Below are 12,138 nucleotides of genomic sequence, written 5' to 3'. Positions count from 1 at the left end.
AGTGGAAAAAGTACATGCATCCTTTTCTTCTCATTCTCAAACAGCTTAGCCATTTTTATTCAAACAAACAAAAATTCACCTGCAGGCAAAGACCAAACCTGGGAAAGTTCAGCCCAGAAGTGAATGTTCCAGATTATGGGGTGACGAAGACATTCTTAAAAACAGAGGGTTAAAATAGAAATGTTTAGACAAGGGTGGTCAGAGCCATAGCCACTATACATAAATCCTCAAAACTCTAAACTAAACAAACTTGTATGACTCAAAATCAAAAATCTCTTTGATTTATTATAGACCTGGTCTCTCCATTCACTTGCCTTGATAGTGGACTCTAGTGGGCCAATGTACCGGGGATATGTGGAGCCTACTCTGTCTCTTGTTCTTACCCTGCTCTTGACGGTTCCACCATCGCATACAGAAGTACATCAGTGTTTGGGCCGATGTCTTGGGGCTATAATAACTACGGTTGGCCCTGAGCTGCAAGGTAAGTTCTAATCTGCAATTTAATTAAGATAAAGTTACGGTTATAAATAGGATAGATGCTGTTTTTTCTTAATGTCAGCTGGCTGTTAAAGTATTGCATGGTGGCAGATAGTGAGGCATTTGTGATTGGTGTGTAGGGTCTGTAGAACTGTATCTGCACTGTGTGTATTGATGGTGACACAGTTCAAGGCAACTGCACCTGTATTTCCTCCTCCATGATCCCTCAAGGGCACCCACTCTAGGCTCCTAGCTCCTCAACTGTCAACTCTCCTGGGTAAAGACCTTCATCTCTCTCCCTCGTGACAGGGGATTTTCAAGGCTACACAATTCCTTGCCCACTCTGTGATATCTCCAGCAAGCCAGACTGCCTAAACAGTCCAGCATCTGCACTTTGCTTTCTCTCTGAAGGCTGTGAACAATTGTAATCACCAGCAGTTACAAGTTACCGCACAGCTCTTAAGAATAAATGTGCTTGCTTATAAAGTTGAAAGCATTACAGAAAAAAAATATATAAAAGCTATAAAAAAACCCTTATATGCATGCTAAAAAGCTTACCAAAGGTCACCCCAACTTCAGCCTTAGGCTCTGGTAGGTGTCAGCCCTTCCAGCTCTTCACAAGGATTTCCCCCATCCCCAGGCTCACCTTGGTCAGAGAAGGTCCTGTCTCTTAGCTAGATCAGATAGAAGGCCCTGAGATAGTTTAAACTTAGGCTATTTTTCCAAAACTCCTTTCTTTGTCTGTTGGTCTCTGAGGAATCCAGTTTGAACTAGTATATGTGAGCCTCTCCAGGTGGTGCTACTTCTCTGGAGGTGTTAGACCTGAGTGAATTTGCCTAATCACTCCCCACTGAACTGTGGTCACCCTCCCTGTGGAATTGCATACAGTTCCTGGCTCACAATGATACATAAGCTTAATATAGTAAGAACTCCCAAAGATATTGCAGGAAATTGCCATATATGTAACAGGTGGCTATATGAACTGGTGCCAAAACGATCTAACTCCAGTCTCAGTATTCTCAGATCTTTATACCTTGACCATATTTACAGTGTGGTATCTGAGGGTATGTGGTCCAAACTGGAAATAAAAATGAAGTATGGTGGTTTTTCTTTAAGGTGCAAAGGGGATTTTGGTGGATATACATGGTATGGGCTTTGATAAGGTGCCATAGATGAGGCTGGTAGTGAAACCTCAATTATAAATTCCCTGCCTTTTGAATATGTTTATTAACTACAGTCTTGTAGTTGTATCTTAACTTTTTTGCCTAGGAATTTCATTATTGATTTTTTTAGGAGATATTTTAAAAGTATTGATATATACAAATGTAGACTTCAGAATTTTTTCTTATAAAGACAACATTTTGCTGTAATTATAGTTGTGCTGTAAAGATGATGAATGGTACTTGTTGAAATGCAAGACAACATAGTCTTTAAATCAGATATTCTGTGTAGTCTGTAATCTGTTGAATTCAAGTGATGCAATTGAGGGAGCTAAGAAACTCCACCAGTACATTAATATATTAAACTGCTCCAAAACTGGCAAAAAATATTAAAGTCTTCCAAAATGTGACAAGTATTCAGAGTTTAAAACTAAATCCATAGCAAATAACTCTAAAATTTTATATCTGATATTATAAGAAATGGGTCTATGCATGCAATCTTATCCAAGATTACTAAATGAAATAGATTTCCAAAACCTGAAACTTAATTCATTTTAACAAATGCCATATCTGAGAAATATTGACTGACTGAACAATGTCCGCACCATTTTTCTGGCTAATGATCACTTGTGTAAAATTTTGAGGTTTAAAGGACTGTTGGGGCTAGCTGATTGCTTTGGAACTTTAAGGGGGTAAGTATCAAAATCGGGCTAAAATGGAAAGCGAGTTCTAACCCTGTATACAGAGTCCTCTTGAAGTAATACAGTTGTTAACTTCAAGTACTGTATAGGTATTTAGAAGAGCGATGCTGTATGTAATTTACAAAGACTTCACATCTCTGAAGTTTTGTGATTAAAAGGTTAAAATCTATAACAGTTATACAAAAAAGTTGCTTTTTTAAGGATTCTTTATTCTGTTAGGTAATGGAGCTACTATTTCAACAATCCGCTCTTCATGCTTGGTGGGATGTGCGATCACACAAGATCACTCGGACTCTCTTGTTCAGGCAGCTGCCATATCCTGCCTTCAACAGCTTCACATGTTTGCACCCCGCCATGTCAACCTATCCAGTCTGGTTCCCAGCCTTTGTGTGAGTGTAAAATATGTCTGTCCTGTCCTATATCCCTAATGCTGGAAACTTCAGCATTAAGGCCTGCAGAAAGGAAAGAGAAATGGCTAGCAACCTATGGGGGAATATACATACGTGTTGAGGGGCAAAGTTTTCAAAAGCACTCAGTGGCTCCCAAGTCAGAAGTCCCATTGAAAATCAATGAAGGGACTTTGGCACCTAAGTCATTTAGGCACTTTTGAAAAATTTATCCAAGATTAAAAAGACTAAGGACCTGTTTCTAATTTACACTAAAGCCACTTTACACTGCTCTGGGTGTGTAGAGGGGCCTTAATGTGGGCTTAGATTATAGTTACACTCACTTTAAATCCCTTTACTCTGCCAGAGTGGTGTAAAGTGGCCTTAGTTTAAATGAGAATCAGGCCCTAGGGCTGCTTATCTTGGAAAGGAGAGGAATACACAATAACAAGTGTATGAATGAAAAAGAGGAGACCTTTGGGGGACCCTGTCTCCTATGGCTACTTAGAAAGGAAGTGTATGTGGGGAAAGTGGCATAGCTCCTTCTATCAGAGTCCTAGGCAGAGTCTGTCTTGCTGTTGTCCCCAAGTTCCTCCATTGCTGCTCAGCTGAGTATTGTCACTTGTCTCAATAAACACGGCACCAACTTTTCTGCCTCAAGCCAGGAAGTGATGCAAGGGCTGTAAAATCCAAAATTTGATCTAAACAAAACTATTGGATGAAAATTTAAAAAATAAATTGGAGTTAAGTATACTTCTGCTCAGACATTCAGAGAGACCCTCCCTTTAAGCCATCCTTGGCCACCTGTATCCCAGACTCTTCACAGATCTTATTGAAGGGCCGATCATGACCAAAGGACTCCCAGGCCTATTTATACTGAAGCTGGGACTTTCCCTGTTTGTGTAATCTACTGTCCAATTTTTCCTTAGAGTTTCCCCCCCGTAGCACATGTCCCCTTGTCTTGCGTAACTGGTGCACTCTTATTCCGTATGACCCATACTCTGTAATATGTCCGAGTGCAGAGAATTCCAAGGGAAAGGTATTGCTCAGCACTGATGTAGGTGGGCCCTTCTGTTAAGTGTAAATAACAGGCTGATATGTACCACATCCTGTGACAAATAATTCTCTCTGTCAATTCCTTTGACTAGAACTCCCAGTGGGAATATTATAGACAATGAAGTTAACCCAAGGTGTAATTGTTGCTGATTGAAATCTTTTTCCATGCCATTCTGCTGTCCTTTCCCTGCTCCATCATAAACCCTCAACCACCTAATTTTCCTTCCCTCCCTTTTGTTTTCAAAATCTTGTTCCCTCCATGATAAGCCTACCTGCAAATGGCTTTGCACATGCTCCCACAGCTGTTTGGACAAGTAAAATGTGGACTTGGTGGCTGAATAGAGGACTGGCTGAAAATCCTACCCCATTAAATGAAGGAGAAAACAGTGACAAGCTTTTGTCTTCTGTTTGGAACCAACACCATGTATCAAACTTAAACCAATCTTTTCCATAATGCTTTTCAGATTCCTTCCTGCCTTTATACTTCATCATCTTTTCTTTTTCTTTTCTTTCTTTTTTTTTTTTTTTTAACTAAAAGCAGGGAATAATCTTTCCAATAATGTAAATCCTAAATTTCTCTGTTGTAGTTCTATTGAAACAACTTCAGGATGATACTTAGAGGATCTCTTAAAGTCTTCTTTTTCAAGATTGAAACCTTCAGACATTCATGAATTAAATAAAGGCCTAGTGTTAAATATTTTGTTCTCCCAATGACCTTTCATTTGGGAAAGCAATTTCCACCCTTCTAGCAAGCTAATAGAGGGAAAGCAAATGTGTATTCAACTTATTAAAAAATATGTCCCCGGGGTAACTCGGGATTAGAGTTTCTAAAAGAGCACTCTTTTTCTCCTCCCTTGGAGAACATACAGTTTCCTGTATAGCTACTTCCTCTCAAGAAAAGTTGGGCGCTTGCAGAATTCTTTTGGAAGAAAAATATTTACTTGTACTCGAGGTGATTCAAAGCATATTACAAGCAAATGTTACTTAGCACAAAAATCTGGAAGCTCTCATGTTGAGAAGTACTTACTGACATATGTGGTATAAACTGTGGTTTAGATTTGAACATAGAAGGTTTTAATGACAGTTGTCATGAGTGATTCAATGACTGCTGGTGGCCATTTTATTGAAAATTGTAATTTCTGTCACTGGAAGAATACAGGATCCTAGTATTCACAGTTTGTAACCAATGTTAAAGCATGATGTAAACTGGACTAGAGCAGTGGTTCTCAACCTTTTGGGGCTCAGCACCCATTTGTAAATGCTTATGGTCTGTCACGACCCAGTAAATAGTCTGGTGGTGGAGGCCCTTAGGTGGTTTTGGCTTGGTCCTGCCCAGCACTAACTCCACAGTGGTGGCTCCTGCAGCTCCTGTGCTGTGGGGCTGGCTGGGCTTGCCTCTTCGCTCTGGGCATTGCAACCTCCAGGGTTGTAGTGCCGCTCAGCTTTGTTCCCGCACCCCTGACTGGACTAAATTTGTGTGAGTGGAGTTGTCACCTGGCTCATGGGTTGCAGTGCCACTCACTCAAATTTGGCCTACCGGGACTCTTGTCATCATGACGACTGGGCCAAACCTGAATGGCGCGGGGACCCCAGAGGTTGCAGTGCCTGGAGCGGGGAAGTGAGCCCAGTGGCACAGAGCCAGAGGAGCTGCCACGTCACCCTTTGAAACATTCTGACAACCTAGTTTTGGGTCCTAACCCACGGGTTGAGAAAAACTGGTCTAGAGTCAAATTTTATTCCCTGTGCTTCCAGTCACAGTGTTATCCTTCTTTAGCCAGATGGCTACACCAACTATGGAAATATCGACTTTATTTTCAAGTGTAAATGTTGTGAGAAGTGCTTCTTTGTGCACTTTTAGCCAGATTTTCAAAGGGCTCAGCACCCAACAGCTTACATTTGGCCATCCTAAGTAAGTGACCAGATTTTCCAAAGAGCTCCCTGTGGCAGGCCTGCCTTGCTCCTGCCTCGGCTCAGTCCACAAACAGCTCAGAGACCTTTTTGCTGGTAAAACACCCAGTGCAGTTTATTTACAATATTAGTTTTCTCCACCCTTATACGCTGTTTACCCTCACCCCTACAGTCCTAGGGAGCCCTCAGCTCTGTCCTGAGGCAAGCAGGGGTGAGAGCAAGCTCTCCCTCTCTCTTTCTTCTTCCTCCGTTTCTATGCCTTTTGTATCATCTTCCTAATAGTCCAAATAACCTCTTAGTTCTCCTCAGCCCATCACTTAGGCACAACTCTTCTTAACAAGATCTGCTCTAGATAAGGTGACCAGATGTCCCAATTTTATAGGGACAGTCCATGTTTTTGGGTCTTTTTCTTATATAGGCTCCTATTACCCTCCATCTCCGTCCCGATTTTTCACATTTGCTGTCTGGTCACCCTAGCTCTAGCGTAATTAATTAGAATTGCAAGGACCAGAGGGCTGGCTCTGCTGTTGTTGCCCAGCACTCTGTCACAGTCCCCTCCCATTTCAGCACTCAAATGAAGTGCCCAGACTTCCAGATAAACATCTGAGAACAATTGCAGCTGCCTATTGCTGAGCATTGGTGAAAGTGTGGTCTTTGTCTGAGAGCTGAAATGGGAGAGAAGCGAAGAGAGTTTCCAGAGTTCCTGATTGGCTTCACCTTTACAGTCTGTGAGGCTTAATTTGTGTTTCACATTTTAAAAGCTTGAATAATAAACTTTATTAATAAGATTTCTCAATTTTGCCTTTTAAATTTCCCACTTGTGCTTCCATCTGGGAGATGGGGCAACATGCTGGGATGCTAATACACCCCACCTGGAACACTCAAACTTCCTCTAATTAAACTCTTTAGAATCTTGAATGCTGCAGGGGGGAATAGCTACTTTATGGAAACATAGAAGAATAGAACAGAATTTCTCTCATTATATTAAGCTCAGAAAAAAATTCAACAAGCTGGTTCTCCAGGAGAAAGATGATCAAGATCTATGTGCAAATGCAGTGAGCAGGTACAGGTAGTTCTCTTACGTGTTTCTGATAGGCAGAGGTTCATTTCCAAAGGACGTGATCGTGTTTGGGTTTAGTTAGCTGCATGCCCTTCAGTAAGTTAAGGGACTTATCCATTTTAATTCATGTTTACAGCCAAATGGCTTCTTGCATTCTGACTTTCTGTGCAAGTGCAACGCTACTTTGTAACTGTTTACGTGACCTACACTTGATTTAGCTGAGCAAGGGGCGGTTATTAATCACTAGCAGTTTTGATTCAGTTAAATAAAGACAGCAATTTACCGGTTTACAATGTCTCTGATTGCAGGTTCACTTGTGCAGTTCTCATTTATTGCTCCGTCGGGCTGCAGTGGCATGTTTGCGGCAGCTTGCGCAGAGGGAAGCAGCAGAAGTGTGTGAATATGCCATGAGCTTAGCAAAAAATGCTGGCGACAAAGAGAATAGTGGCGTCAGTAAGTGTTACCTGCATGTGTCCTTTTCTAATAGTGTGTGTGTGTGTGTGTGTGTGTGTGTGTGTGTGTAGACAAAAACAAACAAAACCCATCCATCTTTGGAGTTTCTTGCCATTTCCATACTTCCAGCTAAAAGTAAAGACAGTAGCCCTGGCCTCTTAAATATTGAGAAGAAATTAGAAATGGAATTTCCCCCCCAAAATATGTTGTTCTAAATTGTTCCTCTCTCTTACCTCTCTTGTTTTTTCTGGTTTTGAAAACGGGCATGTCACGGAGGGGATGGGGTGGGGTATGACTCATAGTGCTTCTTACGGGGCCAAGAATGGCATTTCAGGTGCTCCCTGCCTTAGTCCACAAATTACTGCCAACTGCTCAGAGCCAAGTGGCCTGTGCTATAAACTTAGGGTCAGTCTAAAACTGATGAATAAAAATAACCTCAGAATTTGTCCCTCTGAGCCTTTAAACAAACAAACATAACTTTAAAGGCAAGATCTTAATTGTAGTGCTTGAGGACAAGGCCCTGACCTGGCCCTCGGGTTCTGGGATAACACTTCTCTGGCCCTATCACATCCTGCCCCTACCTCGGAGAAGCACAGGCAAGCCTTTTTAATTGACGTGCTGGCACCTGATTGGTCAATGTCTCCTCCTGGCTCTTTTAGGCCTCTGGAGGATGAAGTCTTGTTGGTAGCCTGGTCTGTGTGGGTTTTCTGTAAGTAGGGGCTGTTAGGGCACCAATTCCTGTAGCAGGGAGCAGAAAAGACCTGATAGACCCCATCACAGGGCATAATGATCCTGTATACTGTGAGTAGGATATTCAGTTTTGACCTGTTCTGTTAGCAACATCCTTAGTAGCCAGTCGGATTTCCCAGTTGCCCCAATTTTTACATATATAATTTTATCCTGATGCTGCTGCTGCTCAAATGAGTTATGATTCCTACTCACCTGTTTGAATGGCCAGGAAAAAGTACAATATCCAGAAGCTGTCCATAGTAAGTATATAATTGTCTGCTGGTAGTTATATACTTAATGTTTTTCAAATTTGTAAAAATTTAATCTGGCGCTGATGTTGCCTTCTTTCAACGGATTATCACACAAACGATTTTTCCACTCTGCCACAGAATGATGTGCATTCTAGTATTGTGGGGCACAATTAAGACTTAACTCAGAAGAGATTCTCCAGGATCCAATGCGGCTAGATGCTGAGCATTTCCTGGAAGGTGTTGAGTGCTCTTCTCAACTCCTGTTTACTTTAATGGTAATTGACAGTGTTTATCATTTCATGGGAGATGCTCAGTATCTCATAGAATCTAACTTCTAAAAAGTTTAAAATATTAAACTATGTTAGAGTTTATTGACAACAAATTGTTGTACTGCCTTTGTGTTTGTGATCTGTGGAACTAAGAGTGAATGCAGAATGTCCTTTTCTAGTACTGCTATTGCCCTAATTTCAAGGCACAAATATGATTCAGTTTCTTATTGGAAAAGTCTCTCATTTTACAGATATTAACCCTTTTGCACCAGGAGCTGGTTCTCGGCGGGATATTCATTGCCGGCATCAAGGAGTTAATATAACAGAGACTGGCCTCGAGGGGGTTCTTTTTGGAATGTTAGACCGGGAGACTGATCGAAAGCTGTGTTCTGATATTCATGATACCTTGGGACATATGCTTTCATCCCTGGCAGTGGAAAAACTTTCACACTGGCTAATGCTATGTAAGGATGTCCTAGCAGCCTCCAGTGGTAAGTGTTTGACAACATTCATATATTAAGACATCATATCTTTAGAATTAATTTATTTTTGATAACATTCATTTAGACTCCTTGTGTTGTGTGGGATAGGTATCCATGCTTAGTTTTATCACCTAGATCTTGGATTGTAATATTTTAGCTTGTTCAGAAAGAGAAAATGGCAAATATCATGGTCAGTTTTGAATAGTCTATGTACACACACACACACTTTAAAGTAAATCTGGTACTGTATACATAGGTAGTTCTTAAAGGGTGAGTATTACAATAGGTAACCCACTTTCTTGGACTCTGCATTAAGCAGTTGACTGGCAACAATTCCTGTATCTTATAATGCTGAACTATTAAAATGCTTCTCCTAAAGAGTGTAATGGCTACTTTGGCCATATAACTTCAGTTTCTTCCTTTGCTGCTGATAGCTCTAGCTTTGCTCTTTCTGCCCTACACTACATTTACCTACATCACTTCACAATTTGTGATAGGAAACATGTTTTTTTTAAATTTCATTTGTGTGCCTTTAGTGATTGGTAATCTTCTTTATTTTATTTACGTTTAAGAATGATGTTTTACTTTGTGAGACTGAATGAGCTTGGCACCTCATGGGGTCCTAGTCTGATTTTTGATTTTATAATACTGGGTTGGATTCTCAGCTGGGATACATGGGCTTAGCTGATTTACATCAGCTGAAGGATCTGTTTCACTGTATAAAATTTTTATTCTTTTTCTTCCTTAGTGTTCAGGTTATCAGAGAAGCAATCCAGAGGCTTTAAGAGGTGTTCCAAGTGCAGTCATAAAGTCCCATTTGCAGACAGATATGACTGTTGCCTGAGATGTATTGGGACAAACCAGATGAGATCAGGCTGGCTATAAAATCAGTGCCTAGATATTGTTACAGAAAATTTCAATACTCAGGACACTTGGTGTTCATAGGAATCCAGTCTTCACATGTAGTGGTTCAATTAAAATATAACTACTTGACAGTTATTTCCTGTTTGGAGTCTGGGGGAAGTTATCTCAAATACCACTGTCTAATGTTTGTTGCCAAATTCTGATTTCTTAATGGCAACTACTGGAGATGCCCTGAAAATGAAGGTGATCCTTCATGTACTTTTGGTTTATACAGAAGGAAGAGTATTACTTGCATCTAAAACTTCTCATTATGAGCAGTGGCGTAGCCAGGGTCTAAGTGTAGGGGGAGCAAACAGAAAAAAGGCGCTCCCCCTTGACTCCTCCTCTGGCCATGTCCCCTTGGCTCCTCCCATTTCCCCCCCAGATTAACCCCGGGGCCTGGCTCAGGACTCCTGCAGGCTTCCCGGGGGTGCAGATACCCCCGTCCCCTGGCAGTCCTGGGAGAGTCTCTCCTGCCCAGCCCGCTCTGCAGGTGTCCCCCGCCAGGCTGCACCGCCCGGCCCCACCCACAGGGTCCTGTCCCCCCTGCCCGGGGCTCCAGGCTCCTGCGCCGCGCCAGGGCCCCCCATCCAGACAGCGCGGCCTGCGCCCTTGCCCTGCGGGCCCGGCCCCGGGGAGCCCCTCGCCCGGAGGGGACCCCCCCCAGTGCAAGGTACCGAACCCTCGCCGCTCACATTCTGTCCTGCGCTGCCGCCTGTCCCCGGCTGATCCCGGCCCCGCACCACGGGCCGATCCCGGCTCCGGGTGGGGAGTGCGTGGCCACCAAGTCCTGAGCCGCCACAGGAGGTGGCTGCGCCTGCGGCGATGTTGGGGCCGCGTGGGGCGCGATGGCCGAGGAGTCGGCCCCCTCTCTCCTCCGGCCGCGCCTGCCGCCCCCCCACCCCCCATGGCTCCTCCGGCAGTGCTGCCCCTGGTGCCCGCCCGGCAGGTGCCGCTTGTGGGAAAAGGGGTGAGGGGAAGCGGCTGCTTCCCCTGCACCCCGCTAGCTACGCTACTGATTATGAGGTGTTGTGAGTTATTAATGTGGTGTTTACTACATTGATTAAACCTCCTTTTGAGCTACTCGTTCACTCAAAATTCCTTCCTGGAAGATTTTATTCCTGACTTCACCTTGCAGAACAAGTGTAAATCAGTCTCTCTACTCTGCTCCCATACACTATTTTATATAAGTACAATGTGGAGCTATGGATTCAAATGAGAGCCCTTCCAAAGGTGTTATCAGATTTCTTCTTACAAATGAGTTATCCTTCTAACATTTTCCTCACACCCACATCCCTGTTGTCATGGCACTTTATTTAATGGGCTTGATGTTAAAAGGTCCTCTTTCATTTTATCTGGAGTAGATTCTAAAATCCGTAAAATATGCATTCAGCTTTTTCTTTTGACACTTGTACAGTAGGCCAAATAGTTTCCAGAGAACCATGTTTAAATGCATTTCTCACTGCTGCTCTTCAGTAAGCCAGTAACTTCAAATTTATTTTGAGATCTCTTTGGTTCGAGATGTATTGGCATGTGCAAAGCCAATTTTCAGGTCAGCCACATGTATTTTCTGGCATGTTTTTGCAAAGGTTGCACAGCCTTTCTCACCCTAAAATGCCCCAATTCTTCTGCAGCCTAAGTGTATTATTTTTTAGGAATGGGGTGACTCAGTTGAGATAGTTTATCCCTCTGATAAATTTCTTCTTGTTGCTGTGGTAGCTTTGGTGTACTCCCTTATCGTTTTGATACTCTGAGAACTGGACACTGAGGTTTTGCATATCAGTTTCTAGCTAATAGCCTTTTTGTTGAGATCCCTGACGCTTTGTTCATTTCCTGAACTGGGAATCTATTACAGTAGTCAAATTTGGAGAAAAAAAAATTATTTTCAGTACCTGTAATGCTTGTTCTCAAAACATGTTTGTGTGTATTGCTATAATAAATTGCCCACTTGCCTTTCTCACAATATTGGCCTTTCATTTTGTTTTCATTTAATATGCATTTTATCTTTTACTTGAAAAGAGAATGAGAGTTCAAGCATGTGTAACATCCGTATCCTCTGCATTGACAGTTTAACAGTTAAAATTTCTAAGCTACAGGACCTGGAAGTGGGGATTTCTTGTAATAGATACCTTCAGAGAGCTAGGGTTATATGAATGTCATTTTCTTATCTGTCAAAAAGATGAAGGATACTCTAAGTATGCTGAAGGGAAAAAACATCTTTACTTACTAATATTCCTTTACTGTGCCCTTCTCCATTTTTAAATGCCATAATTTCTATAGAAAAGTTAGTCTCCATTTTAATT

General features: G+C 42.2%; 1 protein-coding gene across 6 annotated transcripts in view; it reads left to right on the top strand.

The window, feature by feature from the left end:
* The window catches only part of HEATR5B (HEAT repeat containing 5B), an 87,226-nt gene that overhangs the window by 40,750 nt on the left and 34,338 nt on the right, over positions 1-12,138 (top strand). For 3 of the 6 annotated variants that reach the window (XM_065590528.1, XM_065590530.1, XM_065590529.1), the window contains exons 20-23: positions 292-481; positions 2,558-2,727; positions 7,057-7,201; positions 8,687-8,941. In XM_065590528.1, the coding sequence (XP_065446600.1) occupies positions 292-481; positions 2,558-2,727; positions 7,057-7,201; positions 8,687-8,941 (760 nt within the window). The remainder of the gene's footprint in view (positions 1-291; positions 482-2,557; positions 2,728-7,056; positions 7,202-8,686; positions 8,942-12,138) is intronic. The other 3 variants (XM_005296258.5, XM_065590531.1, XM_005296259.5) reach the window with 2 other exon arrangements.

Source organism: Chrysemys picta, chromosome 3, assembly GCF_011386835.1.
Source record: "Chrysemys picta bellii isolate R12L10 chromosome 3, ASM1138683v2, whole genome shotgun sequence".
Lineage (NCBI taxonomy): Eukaryota > Metazoa > Chordata > Testudines > Emydidae > Chrysemys > Chrysemys picta.
This window is presented reverse-complemented; position numbering and strand designations above follow the sequence as displayed.